The sequence below is a fragment of the Abramis brama genome (assembly GCF_963993115.1).
Source record: "Abramis brama genome assembly, chromosome: 21".
Taxonomy (NCBI): domain Eukaryota; kingdom Metazoa; phylum Chordata; class Actinopteri; order Cypriniformes; family Leuciscidae; genus Abramis; species Abramis brama.
The window spans coordinates 9378342-9403347 of record NC_139983.1 but is presented as its reverse complement, the minus strand read 5'-3'; the positions used below and the strand labels follow the sequence as shown (position 1 = coordinate 9403347).

Here is a 25006-nt window from a genome sequence, read left to right as displayed (position 1 = left end):
ATCTTTGAATAATTACTATGCATTACCTCACATTGATAATGGAATGAAACATTTGGACGTTAAATCGTATTCTACTACTACTACTACTACTACTACTAATATCAAATTTTATGTTAAAATAAAAAGACCGTTTGTGTTATTTGTCGTCAACCAACCCAGATACATAATGTCCTACTGGAATTGTAGATAACGTTACTAAAATACTTGGGTTTTTCTAACTGTGACACACACACACACACACACAGCCTACTAGTTCACGGCTGCTCTCTGGCAATGAGTTTTCGTACTTTGACGTAAGAGAAACTTTATTTCCTACTTCCTGGTCTAAAGTAAACTCTGCTGCTCATGATCAACTTCATGTAAAAACGCTGTAAATATAATCAGAAATGAATACACGCACAACTTCATCAAACTTCAGCTTCTCTTCTTAAACGGTAAGTGATCGATTTCATGAATCGGTATATAATTATTTTAGTCAAGTTATGATACAACAGGCCTGAGCTCAAATAAGCGCAAATGACCTGAAAATGAAAATATAGCTAGTCGTGATAATGTTGTTTGCGGAAATACAGCAATCACCAAATTCAATATTAGTCTTTCTGATGATGAATTGCTAACCCTGTACATATTTTAATCTCTTATTAAATAATAAGTGTATTTTGTTTTAAAATATATAAAAACAATGGCCCTAATTGGGTGCACTTTTAATGTATGAATGTCATTTTTACCTTTGCGTCTTCCTTCGAATCACTGGGTGTTGCTGATTTTTAGTCAATGTGTGAAGTCGTTTCTTCTTCAAGCTCGCACAGCTGTAATCCAGTCATATACAAAATGTGCTTGTGCTATTTTTGGTAGCACTTTACATTAAGGTTCTATTTGTTAACATGAACTAACAATGTAAAACACTTTTAAAGCATTTAATCTTCGTTAATGTTTTTTTTTTCATTTACTAATACATTATTACATTTAAAAGTTGTATCTGTTAAAATTATCCTATTTAATAGACCTGAGCTAATATGAACCAAATTTGTATTAACAAAGAAAATGAACATGAATAGAAAAAGAAATACTGAAACCAATTTATCTTGCAAGCTAATTGTAGTTAAAGGTGCCCTAGAATGTGAAATTGAATTTATCTTGGCATAGTTAAATAACAAGAGTTTAGTACATGGACATGACATACAGTGAGTCTCAAACACCATAGTTTTCTCTTTCTTATTTAAATCTCATTTTTGAAAAACACCCCTGAAAAACAGGCGAATCTCCACATAACACCGACTGTGACGCAACAGTCGGGATCATTAATATGTACGCCTCTAAAAATTTGCATATGCCAGCCCATGCTCAGTGCCAGGCGGAACTGCGCAGCCGAATCATCGGAAGTTCTGCAGGTGAAGAAACAAGCGAGGATTATAGGGAAAATGGCAGATCTATCTATAATCTATCTATAATCCGATACCGCTACAGTTTAATTCGAAATTGTTAGTTTGGTCTGCCCATTTCACCACGGACTGTTTTTCTAACCTGGAACAATATCAAGCAGCCAGGCTTCTCTCAGCGTCTCATACTGACGAACGGGGCAATTTCAACTAACGTTATATTCCCGCAAGCGGTAAGTAGTGATTTTATTAACGATAATTTACACTGTGTTATCTAGATCCAGCGCGATATTTCCTCGAGAGACATCTAACGTTAGGCCGCTGTACGTGAGCTGTATCGTTCAGTTTCGTTCCGACAAACGGGGCACTAATTTTTCTTTTGCTTAATATGTTCAACGTTAATAAAAGATATCCAAGCAAAAAGTTCTCCACGCATTATCCTGCAGTTAATGAGAAAAGTGTATTTATTGGCGCACTATATTGACTGCGTATTGAGACATATAAAACTGTTGAGCTAGATTTTCAACCAATCAGCATCGAAAATGTAAGTAGGTCACAGCCGAAATCAAGCCAATATCACTACGCACATGTAAACATGGAGGAGGACGTAAGCAGCGCATCTTCATCTGATAGCGGCGATCAAGCTCGATTAACACCCGTAAAGTGTATTCTTCATGTCGGAAAAGATGGTGGGAAAGGTCCACCATCTACCTTTACTGAAGTCCGATGGGGAAAAAAATCAAGCAATGTGCGTAGGAATGGCTCAAAACGTCGGACACTACGGAGCTAACGTTAGCTAGTGCTAATAAACATGTTGCCCTCCTGGACAAACCGGTCTCTGATGTCCCAACAACTACGGGTTTCACCCGGCCTGCTATCGGCGTTTAATAGACAAAAAACGCTTGACTTGTGTGTGTGTGATGGGTAGGTTTAGGGGTCGGGTTAGTGTGTGTGTGAGAGAGAGAGAGGGGGGTAGGTTTAGGGGTCGAGTTAGTGTGTGTGTGTGAGAGTGATGGGTAGGTTTAGGGGTCGGGTTAGTGTGTGTGTGTGTGTGTGTGTGTGTGCGAGAGAGAGATGGGTAGGTAAATAAATAAATCAAAATTAAATCTTGTTTACAATAATCATTCCTGTGAATATGTACATGTAGTGCAGTTACTGCTCGAGTATGCAAATTAACAATTCACCATTAATTGTGTTTTTTTTTGTATACTTTTGAGTTTAACTTGGAGTGAGATGTGGGTGGGTGCAAAAAAAAACTTGCATCACAATAAGTGTATTGTGATTGTCAAAACATTTTAGTAACTAAACTGAATTGTATTAGGTTTAGTGACAACATGTTACATGGTACAATTTCTGGTAAGCTAGGTGTTTTTTTTTGTTTGTTTTTTTTACAAATTTCTTGAAACAAATTTCACGATTTCAATTAAATTCTTGTGATTTGATTTAATATTGACTCATTTGAATAAATATTAGGTACACAAGATAGGCGTTAATTTTTCTCAAGAAAAAAAAAACATAGGCTACATACATACAGACAGCCCTATCAGCTGGTAGTATTATTTAAGGTTAAAAATAACTCAAATTAAATATAATGCGTTTTTTATTATAACAACTTTATTTAATGATATAAGTACAAATATAATAAATATGTAATATAGTACACATATTTAGCAAAATACTCTCTATAGCTCTTTTTCTAGCCAACTAACGTGCCTATATTATGGTCATTAAATGGCTTTCCTGAGGTAAATGTTATGTGACAATTGTTCTCCAGCTGTTTTATTGACCCCTTTGTTTGATTGATTGATCGATATTATGTATGAAGAATATAAATTTCGGTAAGCTGTAACGTTACTGTTTCTTTCAACATTGTTCATTCGTGTTCATTTACTATTAGCTAGTAGAGATGATCGGGTCACGTGCCGCTAGGGATCTGTCGCGTCACAATTACAAACGCCAAAACGAATTTCGTAATAAAATTGACAGAATCTGAGAGCTGAGATTTTTTTTCATATCATAACTAACCTGGGGTGCGTTTCCCGAAAGCATCGTTGGCCAACTATGGTCGCAAGTTCATCGCAATGTCCATTGAACTCTATTGGTAACGAGGGAACTTGCGACCATAGTTGGCTAACGATGCTTTCGGGAAACGCACCCCAGCTCTGTCTAGTCTGTTGGTCTCCATGTCCTCTTTGCTTCGTGTGAAAAGTGTCAATTGCGTGAGTCTCACGGTGAATGCGTGAGAGTTGGCAGCTCTGTTATTATATTTTGGCTTTATTCTATTTGTTATTCAGATTTTACCTCAAATATTACCTTTGAATTGGAACAACATAATGAGAAGTAATTGGGATGTTAATGCTACAGTAGAAGTTTTCTTGATAATCTTATCATGTTTACTGTCCCTAGATAGCAACTTCAGGTATATCACACATTTCAAACTGGTTTATTTTGTACTTCAAGTGGTAATTCGGCATTTTTGGGTTTATATGATAAACAGGTTTGAAAGTGCAAAATTCCCTATGTTTTCCCTTTTTTTCAAAATGGGCACCTTTAGCATCATTATTCTCAAAAACTGCAAGGTTGTGTGTGGAGAACTTTTTCCTAAGGAATCTATATATATTTCTGATGTTAAAAAAGTAGGTAGTGCCCCACTTGGTGGAACGAAACCCTATTTCTAGGCCTCTTTTAGGCTACCGACAGCGGCCTATCTCTCTCTCTCTCTCACACACACACACGCACTAACCCGACCCCTAAACCTACCCATCACACACACAAGTTAAGCGTTTTTTGTCTATAAAACGCCGATAGCAGGCCGGGTGAAACCCGTAGTTGTTGGGACATCAGAGACCGGTTTGTCCAGGAGGGCAACATGTTTATTAGCACTAGCTAACGTTAGCTCCGTAGTGTCCGACGTTTTGAGCCATTCCTACGCACATTGCTTGATTTTTTTTTTTTTTTTTCATCGGACTTCAGTAAAGGGCTTCGGACCTTTCCCACCATCTTTTCCGACATGAAGAATACACTTTACGGGTGTTAATCGAGCTTGATCGCTATCAGATGAAGATGCGCTGCTTACGTCCTCCTCCATGTTTACATGTGCGTAGTGATATTGGCTTGATTTCGGCTGTGACCTACTTACATTTTCGATGCTGATTGGTTGAAAATCTAGCACAACAGTTTTATATGTCTCAATACGCAGTCAATATAGTGCGCCAATAAATACACTTTTCTCATTAACTGCAGGATAATGCGTGGAGAACTTTTTGCTTGGATATCTTTTATTAACGTTGAACATATTGAGCAAAAGAAAAATTAGTGCCCCGTTTGTCGGAACGAAACCCTATTTCTAGGCCTCTTTTAGGCTACCGACAGCGGCCTAATCGTGGCTTGCAAACGAGCGAACGAAGCATGGCAGTTGCTCAGTGTTTGGATGTACAAATGAACACAAAAATATTTTTTTAGCTCCTTCATCCGAGCCTCTGGAGAACCAGTGGGTTATGTGAATTTCTGATGTGTAATTGTTCAAGTTCAGACAGATAATCTTGTTTATGCATCAGTAAATCGCGTTGCAGTGATAAGATCTTCATTCACGTGATCAACAGGCTGTCATCTGCTCAATGGTCATCACTGCAACCTTTTATGTGATGGGAATAGATCTAAATACTTAAAAAACTTCTCATGATTCGTTAATCCCGATAGCTGTAATAGTAAAAACGTATAAAAGCTGTAATAGTAAAAGTTTTCCAGATAGCTCTACATGTAATGCCAGATATTTCATATGCAAGCATGTCAGCCAATCACAGCAGTGGGCAACAACACTGAAGTCTTACAGCAGACACGCCCCTTCAAACTGAGTGTTCAAATCAGGGGATGAAATCAGGCTAGGAAATATGCCTTTTATTTCTAAATTATAACAAATTTTGATCTAAAAAACATACTAACATTATAAGGGCACCCCAGAAAACATTATAAAATAATAAAATAATCCATTCTACGGCACCTTTAACACATTAAATAATATTAAAGGGATAATTCACCCAACAATAAAAAAATCTGTTATTAATTACTCCCCTTCATGTCGTTTCAAACCCGTAAGACTTTTGTTAATCTTCGGAACACAAATGAAGATCTTTTTGATGAAATCTGAGAACTTTCATTGACAGCTATGCCACTTCAAAACGTTCATAAAGAGATCGTAAAAACGAATCCATATGAATTGAGCGGTTTAGTCCATATTTTCTGAAGAGACTCAATCGCTTTAAATGATGAACAAATTTCATTTAGGCTTTTATTCATATAAACATTCATCAGATTACACATTAGTTGTGGTAAATGGAAGCTCAAGCATGTTTGCTTGACGTGCGAGAACCAATGAGGTTCATTCTCGTGTTACGCATCACCTTTGAGCTTCTGCAAGAACCAATGAGATTCATTCTCGTGTTACGCATCACCTTTGAGCTTCTGCAAGAACCAATGAGATTCATTCTCGTGTTACGCATCACCTTTGAGCTTCTGCAAGAACCAGTGAGGTTCATTCTCGTGTTACGCAGCACGTTTGAGCTTCTGCAAGAACCAATGAGGTTCATTCTCGTGTTACGCATCACCTTTGAGCTTCTGCAAGAACCAATGAGGTTCATTCTCGTGTTACGCAGCACGTTTGAGCTTCTGCAAGAACCAATGAGATTCATTCTCGTGTTACGCATCACCTTTGAGCTTCTGCAAGAACCAGTGAGGTTCATTCTCGTGTTACGCAGCACGTTTGAGCTTCTGCAAGAACCAATGAGGTTCATTCTCGTGTTACGCATCACCTTTGAGCTTCTGCAAGAACCAATGAGGTTCATTCTCGTGTTACGCAGCACGTTTGAGCTTCTGCAAGAACCAATAAGGTTTGTTCTCACAAATCAAGCAAGTGCGGTTGAGCTTTTATGTTTGCAGAACAATGTATAGTAAGTATATGTAAAGTAAGTTGCGTCTGGCCTTAATTATAAGCATTTTTAAAATCAGTTATAATTTGGTCAGAAGACTTCTCTGGGGTATGTTCTTCTTAGAAGTCTTACAACACCATAAATCGAAGTCTCGGTAGGCAGTTTTTGTTATCAATTAAACTTATTTTAATTGGTTACTTTTCTTTTTATAATAAACAAAAATGTAAAGGCAAATAAAACTTCATCATTAAAGTATAAAATATAATAATCATGTTATGAATCAAAGATGTAGTCAGCTCTGGGCTTCTTGTCTTCCACTTGGGTTTCTTGTCCTCAGCTCTGGGCTCTGGGGTTTAATGACGTATCAGTATCCAAGTCAATCAGCTCATCAGTCTTTTATACTCCTGTTGTTTACCACTGGTTAGGTTCTAATCCTCTTGATTGAACATAAATTGTAACTTTCCCAAAGTTTCCCAGATCCTTTTCAAGGCCTCACAGGTGCAAGCTGTCCACCTCTTCATGTCCTTGAACTCCAGTAAACTCAACCAAGATGGCTGATTTCCTTTAACGTTCTAGGAGTATAACCACAGTAGAACCACAGTTCTTTGTGTCCTTGAGCACACACATAATTGCACACACTTCTGCTCCTCTTTCTCATGGGTAGGCACACACACATATACATAACGAACAATTACTGTACATCTATGCCAATACAATATAAGCCATTTTTTACAAACAAAAATAAATAACAACATTGAATGCAATGCATTATATTCAATACATTGGCTAAATATGCATCTACAATTAACAAGGAGGCAGGTAATTGCATTTTCTTGATATTATACAACAAAGTCTAAATTAAATCTGTTCATCATTTAAAGCGATCCTGTCTCTTCAGAAAATTAAGACTAAACCACTCAATTCATATGGATTCGTTTTACAATCTCTTTATGTACTTTTTGAAGCATTTAAGTGGTAGTTGTGCAGCTGTCAATGAAGGGACAGAAAGCTCTCAGATTTCATTAAAAGATCTTTATTTGTGTTCTGAAGATGACAGAAGTCTTATGGGTTTAGAACGACATGAGGGTGAGTAATTAATGACAATTTAAATTTTTGGGTGAACTAACCCTTTAACTAATGGGACTTTATTGTGAAGTGTTAACCTAATTTTTTTAATACAGTGACATTCAGATATTTTGTTTACATTGCCATTGTCCTGTTTTTCTGTTATTTTGAGTAATAGAGAGGAAAACTAAAAATGACTCTTCTGATCTTGATTGTTTTAGCAGAATTTAACAATGGCAGATCCAAGACAACCTCAACGCAAGCTGTCCAGAGCTGGAGAGAGTTTATACAAGACATTAGGCCTGGAGAAAGGAGCGACATCTGACGAAATTAAGAAAGCATACCGGTATGTTTGTTCAAATAATGCAAATCTTTTGTTTAATTATTATTGAAAACAATCCAAATATGTTTAGCTAATCGAAAAGGGTATTGCTCCATAATAAGGCACTCTATTTGATAAATAACTCATGTCAGTTCAGGAAATCATAAATGCAACATCCCTGAAAGGCTTTGTTTTTATAAATCCTCACCATAAGAAAACTGGCGCTGAAGTATCATCCAGACAAGAACCCCAACAACCCAGAAGCGTCAGAGAAGTTCAAAGAGATCAACAATGCCAACACCATCCTCCACGACGACACCAAAAGAGAGATCTACGACAAGTACGGCTCCATGGGCCTCTACATTGCAGAACAGTTCGGAGAGGACAGCGTTAAATACTACTTCCTCATGAACAAGTGCTGGTTTAAGGTGAGTCATTTGTGTGCATGCAAATCTGTCTATGTTCTTTGCTTTTAGTTATATAAATAATACAACTCATTGCATGCACTTGATCACTATAATAATCCCTTTTTGTTCAGACGCTCCTTGCGTTAGGGATGATCTTCACGTGCTGCTGCTGCTTGTGCTGCTGTTGTTTTTGTTGTGGAAAATGTGGTGCTTCAGAGCATGAAGAAAACTTTCAGTATATGGATCCAGATGAGCTGGCGGCAGAGGAGGAGAACGGAGGTGAGGAGCAGTCATGTTTTCAGGTTTGGAGACTGCAAAGTTTCCCAGTTTCCATCTTGGGCCTGCTTAAAGGGATAGTTCACCCAAAAAACTCTCCCTCAAGCCATCCTAGGTATATATGACTAGCATTGAATAGTGACTGAGTTTTTGAGTAATCATAAAAGTAATCCATACGACGGGTTAATAAAGGCCTTCTGAAGTGAAGCAAAATATGGTTGTAAGAAAAATATCCATATTTATAACTTTATAAACTATAATCACTGGCTTCTGGCAATGGCCGTACACGCATTCACAAGAGGGTTACATGGTTTTCGCGAGATGTGTCTATTCTCACCTAAGCTTACGCTACATCTACATCATACGTCGTGTTAGAGGTCACTCTTCCGCCAGAACTCAACTCTCATGAACGTGCGTACGGCCGTTACCGGAAGCCAGTGATAAAATATGGATCTTTTTCTTACAAAAACCCATCGCTTCACTTCAGAAGGCCTTTATTAACCCCCTGGAACGGTATGGATTATTTTTATGATGGATGGATGCGCTTTTTGGAGCTTCACAAACTCTGTCACTATTTAATGCCATTACTGTAACATCCTGACTGTATGTCCTCAAAGGGACACTGTTACGGCCCTTGCCATAACACAAAGAGGGTCAACACGGAAGGCTCGGTCCAATGGGGTTTTTATTAATAAACAATAATCATAACATAAACTTCGGGGAGAAAAGAAATGGGGAAAACAAGCACCACTCGACCGCCGCACCAATCCAGCCTCCCAGATGTAACAACGGGGCTCCTTATATCCACGCTCCTCTTACACAGTCCACAGGTGTAGAGAATCTACTCCTAATAAGACACAAAATACACTTCCAATCACTAGAGGGCAGACAGACATTAGGAAAGGAAATAGTAACCAGTCAAACTACATGCACATGTAACAGACACCGTAGCCCTCGGGCAAGATCCCTGTACTCTCGCGAGATTGTGCAGAAATCAAGATGGCGAAATAAACACCCAGTTCAGAATGTCTGGTGTGCGTTCCAGTTATGTTGTATAAGCTAGTTTAGCCAGTGCGCAAACGAGGAAACATTACATGGTGTCAAGAGTAGAGGCTGTAATACTCACGTTCCGACAGAAATATGGATAGTTTCGGCGTCCCAGCACCCAAAATGGATTGGGATTCAGCTAATTTACCGGAAGCGTGGCGACGTTTCAAGCAGCACGCAGAGCTAATATTCTCCGGACCCCTACAGGAGAAATGCGAACAGGACAAATGCAGCTACCTTCTCTTATGGATCGGGGAGAAAGGACAGGACGTTTTCAACACATGGACACTAACAGATGAAGATGCAAAGAAACTGAAAACATACTACGATAAGTACACCGCATATCTCACACCAAAGTCTAACCCGATATACGCAAGATATCGTTTCCATGAGAAAACGCAAGGAGATGGGGATACTTTCGAACACCACAGCACACAGAGAATGTGACTGATGTGACCAAAGACGGCGCCTGTCCAGCCAAAGGCAAGCAGTGCATGAAATGCAAAAAACTCAATCACTTTGCAAGTCAAAGCAACACACAAACACCCATACAAGAAAAGTGACACACTGTGGATGAAGACACTGAAGATGAGCAGGTATAACTTTTTATTGATGGACTTACAACTGAAAACACAGGAAAATGTAACGAACAAACTTATGCTGAAAATGAAATCGGAACTCAGAAAGTTCAATTCAAAACTGACACTGGCGCAAAGACCAATGCCATTCCCGTACACATATTTGAAAGACTGTTTAGAGAGACTGCCATAAAACCAGCCACCCAAAAGATCTCCGGCTATGGTGGTGAGTTCCTGAAAGTGAAGGGGACCTGTCATCTGAAGTGGTGCAAGTAAAAGAACACCTCCTTTGTTCTTGAATTCTACAAAGTAGACACCAAAGCACCTCCCATTCTAGGGAGTCTTCCAGGGCATAGGAGAGTTTCCAGGGGAGTGCAACCTCCATGTCGACCCGCACACCACACCAGTAGTATACCCCCCACGAAGAGTACCGATTGCTCTGCGAGATAGACTGAAACAGGAGCTCGACAAGATGGAAGAGAGCAACGTGATCTGCAAAGTGACAGAGCCCACAGAATGGGTCAACGCCCTCGTAGTCGTAGAAAAACCCCAGACTGGCAAGCTGAGAGTCTGCCTGGACCACACAGACCTCAACAAGGCGTTACAAAATCCCCACTACCCCTTACCAACTTTAGAAGACATCAGCACAAAGCTCGCCGGAGCGAAGTACTTCAGCGTCCTTGACGCCAGATCAGGCTATTGGGCCATAAAGCTGAGTACAGAGTCGTCCCTGCTAACAACATTCAACACCCCTTTCAGCAGATACAGGTTCCTGAGGCTGCCGTTCGGAATCAATTCAGCTCAAGACGAATTCCAAAGGCGTGTGGACGAGACGTATGAAGGCCTCCCAGGTGTAGCCGCCATTGTCGACGACATACTCGTTTTCGGCAAGACAAAGCTTGAACACGACAACAACCTCAGGGCCATGCTGAGGCGCACAAGAGAAAGAGGGGTAAGGCTAAATCCTGACAAATGCCAAATAGGTGTATCAGAGGTTAGCTACTTAGGCCACACGCTCTAGCGTGAAGGCGTCAAGCCGGACCCGGCGAAGGTGAAAGCGATACGAGAAATGCAGCGACCCACAAGCAGAGGGTAGTTGGAAACCATCCGGGATGATTAACTATTTGGCCAGATTTGCACCACGCCTCTCCGAGATAAATGCACCACTACGTCAACTACTGAAGCAGGACAGTGAGTTCCTATGGGACAAAAACCACCACAAAGCATTCATGCAGACGAAAAAACTGATAACACATCATATTACTACTATAGTAGATTCTTTGAAATGGAGCGGCTTACAAGCTGCACCTCACTTGCAGTTATCGCCAAGCTCAAGTCCGCGTTCACTCGTCACGGCATCGCAGAGACAGTCATCAGCGACAACGGACCATGCTACAGCTCTGAGGAGTTCTGCCGCTTCACAAACGCGTGGGACTTCACCCACACCACCACAAGTCCGCGTTACCCACAGAGCAACGGCCTCGCCGAAAAGACTGTCCAGACAGTGAAGCGCATCCTGGACAAGGCAAGCTGGGAACACAGACCCCTGCCTCGCTCTGCTGGAGTACAGGAATACTCCAGTGGACAGCCTCCAGTCACCTGCCCACGTTCTGATGAGCCGACGACTACGCTCCATACTCCCAGCGACCAGCAGGCATCTGCAGCCACAGCTAGTACCCCAGAAAGCCGTTCAAGATAGGCGAAAGGCATGCCAACACCGCCAGCAAGCATACTTCAACAGAGGCACCAAGCCTCTGTCTCACCTACCTGCTGGCAAACCTATTCACTTCCATCAGGAGGATGGCTCCTGGAGACCTGCAACAGTAACACAACATGCACACACACACACACACACAAGAGCAACCACGTCCAGACAGGAGATGGATAGACTCTACGATGCAACCACTGGCACCTCCACGAAAGCAGAGATGCTCGAGGCACCAAAGACACACAACATGCAGACACACACACCAACAACACACAATCACTGCAACCTGAACCTGCGGACCACCCGCAACCAGCAAACTAACAACAGCCCAACTACACAACAAGGTTTGGCAGCATCTCCAGGCCAAGACAAGTCCTCGATCGCTGCCATAGAAAAAACAAACAAACTTGTAGTTCAACTGTTTTTTCTGATCACTTGCCTCTTGTTAAAACAAAACAAAAACAAGAGAAAATGAGTTTACTTACCTGTTACTTACCTGTTACCTCGAAAACACTGTGAAATCACTTTGACTGCCTGTTACGTCTTGCCTTTTCACTAAGAAAACAACAAGTTCACTTACAAGTTACTTGAATCCTACAAGAAATTAAAACCTTGCTTTCTAACTTGAACACTATTGACTTGTTTGCACCAACGCCTTATGTAATTTAACTGCTGCCTGTACCTGTTTACATTACAGCAATGACACTAATGACCACAGAATGTATTCAGACTCCTTATATGTGCCTTAAGCACAAGTGTTCTGTTCATGGAATTAATGTTGTGTGTGTTTAGGTAATGCCATTTTTCTCTTAAGAAGGGAGATGTAACATCCTGACTGTATGTCCTCAAAGGGACACTGTAGCCCTCGGGCAAGATCCCTGTACTCTCTTGAGATTGTGCAGAAATCAAGATTCCGAAATAAACACCCAGTTCAGAATGTCCGGTATGGGTTCCAGTTATTTTGTATAAGCTAGTTTAGCCAGTGTGCAAATGAGTAAACATTACAATTACAAAGCTTGGAAGAGCCAGGATATTATTAAATATAACTCTGCTCGTGTTCGGCTGAAAGAAGAAAGTCATATACACCTAGGATGGCTTGAGGGAGAGTGAATTATGGGGTAATTTTCATTTTTGGGTGAACAATTGTTATTAAAGAAAGGCGCATTGTAACTTGTACAATGTTACTTGTGATTCACAGGCAATGACACAGGCAATGACACAGTAATAACAGGACAGCCTATTCCCTGTCCAGCGCCTGGAGATTCCGGTGAATATTTATTCTTTCCTCCAACAGATGCATATTTAACTTGTTCAGTCATTTTGTGTATTTGTTAGACATCTCATATAAATATATATATAGATATATGTATATAGATATACATATATTAGTGCTTTCAATCAATTACAAAAATTTAACTAATTAATTAGACATTTTTCTGTAATTAATCATGATTAATAGCACCTAACATACAAGTTTTTAATATATTTTTATGATGTAATACTCAATTTCACATTGGATCTTCAAAATAATGTAGAAACAACATAAAGACAGTATATTTTAAATATTTGTTTAATAGCATCTTTTTACTAAGCACTATGAATCACTGATACTGTGACTGATACTGATGTCACCATTAAAAAAATAAATTTTCCCTAAGTTTTAGCCAATTTTATCCACAGTAAAATTGAAAGCTATCATTTTTAACATTTAATAATAGGCTAAAAATATAACAACTTTTGATTTAAGTAAACCTCTTCAATCTTCACATAAACCCATTGTAATGAATGTCACATTTAGCTGTGCCTTTAATATAGCAGGGCTCAATGCTAAGGGTTTTTTCTACTGATCCAGTCAGACCGGTTCAGATTTGTATCTTCCCTGCTAAAAGCGCTGCTGGTATCCCTTGTATCCTCTGGTGCTTTTGGAAGGGTTAAATGTTAATAAAAAAGAATAGGAAAAAGTCCAGGCACTCAGTAGGATGTAAAAGTTAAAAAGCCTTTATTGTTTTAAAGGCCTAAAACATTAAAACACCAACGCGTATCGGCCCACTGGCCTTCATCAGGGTGTTGGTAACAAACAGACAGAATCAAGCCACACTTAAGTTGCATTGATTTCAGGTGTGCCACTCTGGCACTTGCAACACAATTTCTTGGCCACTAGAGGCAATAGTTCAGGTCATGACTAATGCCAGAGGTTAAACCATACAAATACAAGAACAAATGAGAGATCTCCAAGTGGAAAAATAGGAGTGGCACCACTACAAACATCTAGTGTACTCCACACAACATAAACCAAAAGTCAATAAATATGAATAAGCTAGTTTCACATCATAATTCTTGGAAACTTTTCCTTCGTCAAAGCAGAGACCAGGAGACTTGGTTCTTTCTTCAGCAGGATTCTTTACACGAACACGAGCTGTCGGTAGCTGCAGTCATCAAGTCTAACTAATGGCAGTGTACATTGTATACCTTTCAAGGGGGAGGGATTTACATAGAGGTGGCATGTAAATGAAGTACAGGAGTCAGCCAATTTCTCATCTTATCAGCATAACAGTGCCATTCAAATACATAGATGCTAATCCAATCAGCCTGACAGTATCACCCATACCTTCACTTTATCATCGCATAACTTGGGACAATGACACTGTTCAGGAGGTGCATAAAGACAAAAGGTTAATGTCAGACACCTGGGTTGCTTGACTTAATCTTCTTTGAATCTCATCATCTTATGCCTCAAAATGTAAAACACAGTGTACAGAACCGTGACCCGGATATAGCTAATCACCTGAATCCAGATTGAAACTTCAAGCTCAACAATAGTCAAGATGGTTCTAAAACAACATGAATAGTTTACAAAAATGGCAATTGGGTCTATTGCATTCAAAAACTAGTCAGCATTTACAAACAGCAATACACTGTCCCTATTGATACAGAACAATTACAAAAAGTGTGAAAGGTCAAAATCTTCATTGAGACCTGGATAACTAGTGGCCCTCAAGGAATAGATCCAATATGTCTCCCTCTGTTTAAGGCGTTTGATTATATCCCCACCCCTGGCATCAAGGCGTTTTCCACTTCTCTCATTTGTTCTTGTATTTGTATGGTTTAACCTCTGGCATTAGTCATGACCTGAACTATTGCCTCTAGTGGCCAAGAAATTGTGTTGCAAGTGCCAGAGCGGCACACCTGAAATCAATGCAACTATAAGTATGGCTTGATTCTGTCTGTTTGCATTGGTGTTTTAATGTTTTAGGCCTTTAAATTAATCTATGATATATATTAGTTTACCTTTTTGCACATATGACTGAACACAAGAACATTTTGCTCTCTCATGTAATAGTTCTATGCTGTCTCAAAAATAAATAAAGAAAGTTTACTTTTTTGTGTTGTTTAACAGGACACCCTGTGTTTGTAGGAATGCCCATTCCTGAAAAGTCAGGTGAATATCAGCATCAGTTATTAGCATTAGCATGTTCTGTTCTGTGTGATGTTTGGATAATGTTCTTTTTTGGCAATAAAATGGCAAGAGAGTTGTGATTCTGAGGGTTATTTTGCAATGAAATGCTGATAGTTTGTGTTCTCCTGCAGATAGAGACACTGCTATACTGATCGCTCCAGAAGCACACAGCAAATGACAACCTGAAGATTTCCTCGTCCTAGAAATGAACACACGGCTGTTGAAATGTGTTTCAGTGGAAGGCTTTGTGTTGCACACGGTGTCTGTGCAGTATATGTGGATCATTTGATCTCCACGCATAATGCTATTTCTGTTTACATCATTGCTTGATTTTTAATGCAAAAACACTTTTTCTAATGCTTCTTTGATGAGGCACACAGATCAGATGCACCTCTTTAAATGACATCTGGAGCACAATCAAACATATACATGCTTGCCTAAAAAAGTTGCCAAATAAAATAAGAATCTGCTGTTTTTATAACAACACCATATTTATTGATATCTCTATTTTTTTTTCCCCCAGTGTGAACCGATTTATGCACTTTCTGTGCTGTACGTCACAATAATTCTTAAAAACACAAAGCCTTTGGAAGCTTTATTAATATTGTATATGTACGATGTGAAGTCGTTAAGATTCTAATACAGTGATAACGAATAAATTCATAACTCTTTACAAGTTTTCATAAGTTAACTACTTTAGTTAACAGGAATTAAGAATGAACAATACTTCTACAGAATTTATTAATCTAAATTAATGTTAATTTCAACATTTACTACATTATTAAAATCAAAAGTTGTATTTGTTAACATTAGTTAATTATGGAAGCTTGTTTCCTCCACAGAATAAAAAAATTAAAAGATAATTGCGACTTTTTATCTAAGAATCGGATGTTTATATCTCACAATTCTGACTTTATATCATGCAATTCTGAGATAAAAAGTCAGAATTGTGAGATAAAAAGTCGCAGTTACATTTTTTATATTTTATTCTTTGCCGGAAACAAGCTTCCATAGTTAATGCACTGTGAACTAACATGAACAAACAATGAACAGCTATATTTTTATTAACAAAGATGAATAAAACCTGTAACAAATATTTTGCTCATTGTTAGTCTATGTTAGTTAATACATTAACTAATGTTAATAATGAAACCTTATTGTAAAGTGTTACCAATAAATCCATTAGTAATTTATTATCTCTATGTACATAAACATTGACATTTTATCTAACAGACAATTTTATGTGGTTTATTTTGTTTCAGTCAAACTTTTAAATAACCATTTTATGATACATGATCATTTACTATGGTGTCAATCTTTTAAAAGTTTCAAATGAATGTATATAAATGATGAACATATGATCAATAGGGCAGGGGTTCAGGTACGGACTGTCCCGCTGAGTTCAAAGGACCACTGAAATTTTGCCATTTAGCGGCTAATAATAAAAGAGATTAATATTTTGTTGCTGTTTTCATTGGGGTAATATTGCACAGCCTCAGGGATGGTTTTGTCTGCGATTCTGTATGTATATGTATGTTTTTGTTTATAATTGTAATTGTTGGCAAATGACTGCTGCTGCAATATTCATTTATATTATTAATTATGAAAGATTAATAAATAGTCGATTATTGTATCTACTCAAGCTTTCCATGTGAGTTTGTACATGTGAATTTGCTCTTACAGCAGTGAAAATGCTATATGTACACATCTGTTATCCAAACCCTCCAAAAGCTTTATCTCACTTTATCGCTAGTTTTGGAAAGTGACCTTGGTGAAAACTAAACATAGTTTCACGGCACCAACTAACTTTTCCGGCACGTTATAGTAGCAGCGTGTGGAACGGCATATGGCTTTAAATTGACTGGAAACTTAAAGTTTCACATTAGTTCATCTTCAAAGTTCTAGCGATTTTATTGCATGCTTTTCAAAACAATCTGTCCTGTAATTTCAAGCACTAGTTATTTGGAATTTACTATTTGGAAGGATTTTTTGTTAATGGCCTCCATGGTGAATTTGGAGAAAGTCCAGCTGAGCAAGCAGAACAAGACCTTGACAGACTCACTTGAACTTTTGGGGTAAGTCTCTCAAACCCGTTCTGCTGTTATTCCAAGTGTTTGATCTCGCTTTCTTCATTCTGTTTTGATTCTTTCCTCTAGTTTGCTGGATAATTCAGAGGATGAATACCTCAGCACTCAGTTTGAGTGTCAACATGACGCACACGCTTTTCATTGTCACAGCCTGAAAGACACAAGCTTGAAGCACCAGGACAAAACACAGGCCCGGAGAAAGTTACTCATCACATGTGCTGTGTGCTTGATCTTCATGATCGGAGAAGTCATTGGTGAGAATTATAAGACGTGCACAGTTTAAACAACCTAGACAGACATACTGTTACTTCTAGATGCATTTGAGACCAATCAAACTTGAATAGTCTATAGTAACAGATGTTATCATCTCCTGTAGCAGGTTGTGTGTGGTACTGTGTTGACTGTGTGTGGTACTGTGTTCTCGTAGGTGGTTACGCTGCTCACAGTCTCGCTATCATGACTGATGCTGCTCATCTTCTCACTGACTTTGGCAGCGTTTTGATCAGTCTCTTCTCGCTGTGGATTTCCTCCAGACCGCCGTCCAAACATCTGACCTTTGGATGGCATCGATCAGGTGTGTGTGGGTCCTTTAGTCTGCTGGATATATACACTGCCTGGCCAAAAAAAAAAGGGATTTAAATAGGCAAATGCTTAAGAGTCTATGATTGGATTATTATTGCAGTGATTATGTTTCTATCATGTTATATGTTTGGTAGCAGTTATTTTAACCCTATTTGATAGTGTGTAGCTTTTCATTTCTTAAACAACCATGTAGGAAGACACATCATGGCCATATTCCAGGAGGACAATGATTCATCATGCTCAAACTGTGAAAGAATGGTTGGGAGGAGCATGAAGAATCATTTTCACACATGAATCTCTGAGTCCAGACCTTAAATTCATTGAAAGTCTTTGGGATGTGCTGGAGGAGACTTTACAGAGTGCTGGACTCTTGCATTCTCAATACAAGATCTTGACCAAAAATGTATGCACCTCTTGATGGAAATAACATCACAACATTTATTTCCATCAAGAGGTACGTACATTTTTGCAGTTTTGCAAATAAATGCAGCCTTGGTGAGCAGAAGAGATTTAAAATAAATAATAATAATTCCAAACTTTTGACCGATAATATACAGTGCATCCAGAAAGTATTCACAGCGCTTCACTTTTTCCGCATTTTGTTATGTTACAGCCTTATTCCAAAATTGATTGAATTCATTATTTTCCTTGTTTAATTCTACAAACAATACCCCATAATGACAACGTGAAAGAAGTTTTGAAATCTTTGCAAATTTATTAAAAATAAAAAAGTATATTCACGTACATTCACATTCACAAGTATTCACAGCCTTTGCTCAATACTTTGTTGATCACCTTTGGCACCAATTACAGTCTCTAGGGTTTTTTTTGAGTATGATGCTACCAGCTTGGCACACCTATTTTCGGGCAGTTTCTCCCATTCTTCTTTGCAGAACCTCTCAAGCCCTGTCAGGTTGGATGGGAAGTGTCGGTGCACAGCCATTTTCAGATCTCTCCAGAGATGTTCAAGTCTGGGCTCTGTTTGGGCCACTCAAGGGCATTCACAGAGTTGTCCCGTAGCCACTCCTTTGTTATCTTGGCTGTGTGCTTATGGTCATTGTCCTGTTGGAAGATGACCCGTCGCCTCAGTCTGAGGTCTAGAGCGCTCATGAACAGATTTTCATCAAGGATGTCTCTGTACATTGCTGCATTCATCATTCCCTCGATCCGGACTAGTCTCCCAATTCCTGCTGCTGAAAAACATCCCCACAGCATGATGCTGCCACCACCATGCTTCACTGTAGGGATGGTATTGGCCAGGTGAGGAGCAGTGCCTGGTTTTCTCCAGCACATGATGCTTGCCATTCAGGCCAAAGAGTTCAATCCAATTTTGTTTCTCCTGGTCTGAGAGGCCTTTTGGCAAACTCCAGGCGGGCTGTCATGTGCCTTTTACTGAGGAGTGGCTTCCGTCTGGCCACTCGACTATACAGGCCCTATTGGTGGAGCGCTGCAGAGATGGTTGTTCTTCTGGAAGGTTCTCCTCTCTCCACAGAGAAATGCTGGAGCTCTGTCAGAGTGACTATCGGGTTCTTGGTCACCTCCCTGACTAAGGCCCTTCTCCCATGATCGCTCAGTTTGGCCGGACGGCCAGCTCTAGGAAGAGTCCTGGTGGTTCCAAACTTCTTCCATTTACGGATGATGGAGGCCACTGTGCTCATTTGGACTTTCAATGCTGCAGACATTTTTCTGTACCCTTCCCCAATTCTGTGCCTCGATACAATCCTGTCTCAGAGGTCTACAGACAATTCCTTGGACTTCATGGCTTGGTTTGTGCTCTGTAGTGATGTGACATTTGAACCGAGGCGTCGGAGCTTGTGTTGAGAAAAAATGGGCGTGCCAGATGAAGCCGCGATTCGAGGCTTTTGTTGTTAATGTGAAAATCACGTGACTAATGACAAACGAGGCCTCGGTTTGTGTGGATACGTCATCGGTTCGGTCTGAGTGTCGCTTCCGGATAAAGGGGGTTCGAAACTCGTGCCACCTTGTGGGTGTTGTTAGGAGTAGTAGAAGCAGTTGTAGTAGTGTCAGAGAGTCAGAGAGTTAGAGAACTCCCATTGTCATTGTCGTTATTGTGTCATATATGTGTTAGGGCTGTATATTATTACATTATATCAGGTTAGAATAGTTATAGTATATTGTTATTATTAATTATAGCTAGCTATATTATAGTCTTGTTATATTAATTAGATACGATTATTTGGATTGCTTTGGATTTTTGGATCTGGACTGGACTGCTTTTTGATTTGGATTGCCCTTTTTGATTTGTTTGCTTTTTGTGACCTCTTCCTTTTTCCTGGTAATGGAACCAGCAAGAAAGAGGAAATCCTCCCCTGTCTGGGCTCAACAGAAGCATCAGTGTCCTCATTTATACCAGCTGGCACTGGCATTTTTATGTTCCCCTGCATCCTCTGTGGCTGGAGAGGTTTTGTCCAAGAAGAGGAATCGTCTAAACCCCAACACACTTGAAAAAATTCCCCAGTCCCATAAGCACAACACTGCACTAAAGCTAGTAACAGTTCACTGCACAAAACCCCCCACAAACAATTCTTAACTTTTCCCACCCCAGACTATTCTGTTGCAGTTTACTTTATTACACTCCCTCCACCATAAGCACTGCACTCAACACAGTGTCACTTTTGCTGTTCATACTGTCACTATCCAAACAATTTAAGAATAATGAATTAATTGTGTGTGTGACAGTTGTCTCTGCACAAGTAAATTCAGACAGAAAAAGATACATATTTTATTTTATACCCAGGCAATGGACAAATGTCTGCTCTGGTCATTGGTTCAAAATTAATTAATTTGTCTGCTATTTCTTTACACAGTTGCTAGGTGTCACTAGTGAGCAATGCTGAATGAAGCTTCGAGTAATGAACCTTTGGGTGAAGCAATGGGCTGCGAGGTCTCATTTTGCCATCACTATTGCTCTGACATGCACTGTTAACTGTGGGACCTTATATAGACAGGTGTGTGCCTTTCCAAATCATGTCCAATCACGTTGTAGAAACATCTCAAGGATGATCAGTGGAAACAGGAGGCACCTGAGCTCAATTTTGAGTGTGATGGCAATGGCTGTGAATACTTATGTAAATGTCTTTCTTTTTTTTTCTTTTTTTTATAAAACGTTGTCATTATGGGGTATTGTTTGTAGAATTTTGAGGAGTTTGTGTAACATAACAAAATGTGGAAAAAAATTTATATGATGTCACTAATGTTTATTCCTTTCTTAGGAATTACATTTAACAACTATGCCAACTGTTCCACAGTGTTTCTGTCATTTGTTTTGTCCAGAGGTTTTAGGAGCTCTTCTGTCTGTTATGTCCATCTGGACTGTGACGGTGGTTCTCGTTCTCCTTGCTGTTCAGAGGATCATCAGTGATGATTATGAAATACACAGTGATGTCATGATAATCACAGCTGGATGTGCTGTAGCACTCAACATATTGTGAGTGATGTTATTTGATTTCATTAGTGGTGTTTGTAAAATCAAGCATCACTATTACAACTGTTCATACTCATAGTTAGGTAAGGGAATTAACACTAACCCTAAATGTTAAACTTTGGCATGAAGCTCATTCTACACCATTTGAGTGATAAGCATGAATGATTTCAGCAATTGTGTATTGCATTGCACCACTCACTTTTCTTGCCATTGGGGTCAGAAAGATAAACTTAATTTAAAGGGAAAACAAGTTTATTTTTCTGACCCCATTGACCCCAAAAATTTAAACATATCTTTATTTAAAGTCCCCCTGTAGTCAATAATTGTATCCTTTTTTTCCTTTGAAAAGAACTCCATGCCTTAAAATTGCTTGAATGTAACTACACCCTTGCCTCATTTAGTATATGTGGTTCTATAAATATGCCAATTAGCCCCGCCTCCACTCGTTCGCCAGCTCAGAGATTCACTTGGCCAACTTACTGAGGTAAACACTGCACAATGGTATCGCTCTTTACAACGTCGGACACATAAGGTTAATTAATATGATTATCCTTTTGGTTGACTATGTTATCAAACAGCTATTGCTTATGTTACAAGAAACATGTTACCGTTCGGCATCTCAGAGTCAGACAGATGCCTTCTCATAATCATCAGAAACGCTTTGAACAACTCAGAATGTCAGTGGAGAAAGGCAAATAGTTCATCATAACATCGTAATATACACCATACATAAATCAACCCAATTTTTCATATCAACAAAAAACTATACCGGGATAACCTGGCTTCTCCTGGCTAGAACGCTGTTAATGATATGCTAAAGCCCGCCGGCACATTGACATGATTGGTTACAAGGTAGTTTGTGACGTCAGAAACCATGTTTTTGAGACTCTCTTTGGTTCACCGCAGTTTTTAAGAGAAAATACTCAGCAATGGTGTTGACTCATGAATTTGCACATGGTTTGTCTTAAAGCATATTAAAAACACCACATAGACATATAAACAACATTAAAAACTTGATTTTCACCACAGGGGGACTTTAAGACTTTGTAATGGAAAACAAGACAAAAATACTAAATTTGCAAAATGTTAACTTAAAGATGTCCCTCTTTAAGTGATTGTAACATTTGTAGACCCACATTAGATTCATTATTATGCATATGCTGGGAAATGGCATCTTCCTGTACAGTGTTTTAATGTTTGTTTCCATCAGTTTGGCTTTCATTCTCCACCAGTCTCCGGCCCGTCACTCTCACAGCTCTCTCAGTGTCTCGGGTCATTCTCACGGCCTCACAGAAGAGCACAGGAACACCAGCGTGAGGGCCGCTTTTATTCATGTGCTGGGGGATTTACTGCAAAGTTTAGGTGTGCTGCTGGCTGCCACTATCATCTACTTCAGGGTTAGTAACATTACTATTACAAAAGTTCTCAGACTTTCCCTTTTATGGACATTTAGTCAGACTTATAAATGTGTTAATGTGATTCATCAGATCAGTGTGTCTCGAATGCTGCAGGAAAGTTCCTCCTTACTAACGCTAACACTAACTCATGATTTTTTGTAGATGTTTTTGGTAGTTTCAAAGTCTGTCCAGTCATTATCTGATCTGGTTGAATTCTACAGGATTTCCGTGAGACGTGTGTCGCGTTCTTTAGCGGTCCGCCTGGAAACAAAGCCGTCGTGATAGATCAACTAAATTCTGGGTTTTCAAAATTATGTGAAGTTCCCAGCACCATTGTTGCAGTAAACTTCAACAACATTCTTGAATTAATTGCATGCCAGTCTGTTATTGTGGGTACATCGACTTTACATTGTCACGCCCCTAAACATGACACTAAGCAAAACGAATTGTGATTGGTTGCTTTTGTCAGTCAGATGTCCTCTTGGGCGGTCCTTCTGCAGTCAGTCTGAAGGTTTGGCTGCGCGAGACTACCGCACCCAAAACATGAGGACCAAGTTCGAGGCCTCTCTCTGTGGAGCTTGAGTGTTTTGCGTCTGATATATGTTGTATGTCCCCTACATGAAAAATAACAGAGACAAAAAAAGGTTCTTTATTGGCATGGCTCCATGAAGAACCTTTAACATCCAATAAATTTGAACAAAAGCTTCTCTATAGTGCAAAATGCTCCTTGAAGGCCACTGTCCTGCAGAGTTTAGCTTCAACCACAATTAAACAAACCAGAACCAGCTAATAAAAGTCTTACTAAGCATACCAGAAACTTCCAGGCAGGTGTGTTGATGGAAGTTGGAGTTTGGACACCCCTTCTATAGTGAAAAATAGTTCATTAGAGTTTTAAAATGTTCTTCACACTATGAAAAAATGGTTCTTTAAAAAAACTGAAAGGTTCTTTGAGGAACCAAAATGGTTCTTTTATGGCATCGTCTTGAAAATCCCCTTGAGGAACCTTTATTTTTAAGAGAGTATGTGCAAATACTTTTTAACAGCTGCATATGCAATTTAAAATGCTTCCATAACTGTCGTCTCTTTGTCCAAACAGCCTGAATGGAAAATAGCAGATCCAATTTGTACTTTTCTGTTTTCAATACTTGTGCTCGGAACAACATTCACCATCCTGAAAGACATATTCAAAATACTCATGGAAGGCAAGTGATTAGTTGATCCGTATATGATTGTAAATGCCCTTAAATTTTGACACAAAAGCTAATGGTTAAATGGTTCGTTCACCCACAAATTAAAATTCTGTCATCATTTACTCATCTTCATGTCATTCTAAACCTGTAAGACTTTCATTCATATTTGAAACAAAACTGAATGATGTTTAAAGAAATCTGAGAGCTTGCTGTCCCTCCATTGACAACTACCACTTTGACAAAGTTCATAAAGAGATCGTAAAACATTTACAAAAATTGTGTAAGAGAGCTTCTGCAAGAACCAATGATTCATTCTTGTGTCACGCAGCGCGTTTGAGCTTCCTGAAGAACCAATGAGGTTTGTTCTCGCTTGCCAAGCAAGTACGGTTGAGCTTCTGTTTATGCTCGCTGGTCAATATTTATGTGAATAAAAGCCTAAATTTAATCTGTTCATCACATAAAGCAATCCAGTCTCTTCAGAAAATTTGGACTAAATGAAACGCTTGATCCATATGGATTAGTTTTACAATCTTTTAATGATCTTCATTTGTGTACTGAAGATAAACGAAAGTCTTATGGGTTTGGAACGACATGAAGTGAGTAACCGTGTTGGTTTTGGGTGAACTAACCCTTTAATGTTTTATCTGAAGGAGTCCCGCATGGCATTGACTTTGACTCTGTGAATGACGTTCTGCTGGCAGTGGGCGGAGTCAAATCTACACACAGTCTGCGCATGTGGTCTTTAACTGCGAGTGAAACGCATCTCTCCGTTCACGCGGTCATAGGTAATACATGTACACGTTTAAATGCTTCTTTAAAAATGTCTGTTGTTTAACCCAAACAAATGATTTAATTTCCAGATGAGCAAACCAGCCCACAGACTGTGCTTATGGACATGACCAAAATACTCCAGATAGAATATGGATTCAGCAATATCACTGTTCAAATGGAGTCTTATTGCTTACAGTGCCAGGAACATAGGACTGACATAGGATTTTAGCTCCTCATTACAATAAGTGTAATAAACATGATTATAAATTAATACATTTTTACATAGTTTTCTAAGGCACACGTTTGTGTCATTAAAGGACTGTACTGTGCACTTTGAAAGACAGAATAATAACACAGTGACAAGATTATG

At 39.2% G+C, this 25006-nt stretch overlaps 2 protein-coding genes across 4 annotated transcripts; both read left to right on the top strand.

Moving 5' to 3' along the window:
* The first annotated feature begins 222 nt into the window (after window positions 1–222).
* dnajc5gb (DnaJ (Hsp40) homolog, subfamily C, member 5 gamma b) lies at window positions 223–16801 on the top strand. Of its 3 annotated transcripts, none has more exons than XM_084097659.1 (7): window positions 223–434; window positions 7594–7715; window positions 7906–8119; window positions 8230–8377; window positions 12906–12974; window positions 15105–15146; window positions 15296–16801. In XM_084097659.1, the coding sequence occupies exons 2-7, from the start codon at window positions 7603–7605 to the stop codon at window positions 15340–15342; spliced, it is 633 nt and encodes a 210-aa protein (XP_083953785.1). In that variant the 5' UTR covers window positions 223–434; window positions 7594–7602; the 3' UTR covers window positions 15343–16801. The 3 variants fall into 3 exon arrangements, with proteins under 3 accessions (XP_083953785.1, XP_083953786.1, XP_083953787.1); XM_084097660.1 differs by having other exon boundaries at window positions 276–434; window positions 7591–7715; XM_084097661.1 differs by having other exon boundaries at window positions 297–434; window positions 12918–12974.
* Window positions 16282–25006, top strand: LOC311072560 (proton-coupled zinc antiporter SLC30A2-like). Its single transcript, XM_084097652.1, has 7 exons — window positions 16282–17505; window positions 17679–17825; window positions 21128–21281; window positions 22489–22675; window positions 23772–23877; window positions 24516–24650; window positions 24726–25006. Exons 1-7 carry the CDS (start codon window positions 17487–17489, stop codon window positions 24863–24865), a joined length of 888 nt encoding a protein of 295 aa, XP_083953778.1. The 5' UTR covers window positions 16282–17486; the 3' UTR covers window positions 24866–25006.

What these genes read in the sequence shown, in the direction of transcription:
- LOC311072560 (XM_084097652.1), top strand. An exon ending in CTTTGGATGGCATCGATCAG is followed by an intron (nt 17,826 to 21,127) that starts GTGTGTGTGGGT and finishes TGTTTTGTCCAG; the next exon opens with AGGTTTTAGGAGCTCTTCTG. An exon ending in ATTCAAAATACTCATGGAAG is followed by an intron (nt 23,878 to 24,515) that starts GCAAGTGATTAG and finishes TTTTATCTGAAG; the next exon opens with GAGTCCCGCATGGCATTGAC.
- dnajc5gb (XM_084097659.1), top strand. Translation starts at nt 7,603, where the DNA reads ATGGCAGATCCAAGACAACCTCAACGCAAGCTGTCCAGAGCTGGAGAG. An exon ending in TGAACAAGTGCTGGTTTAAG is followed by an intron (nt 8,120 to 8,229) that starts GTGAGTCATTTG and finishes CTTTTTGTTCAG; the next exon opens with ACGCTCCTTGCGTTAGGGAT. An exon ending in GGCAGAGGAGGAGAACGGAG is followed by an intron (nt 8,378 to 12,905) that starts GTGAGGAGCAGT and finishes TGTGATTCACAG; the next exon opens with GCAATGACACAGGCAATGAC.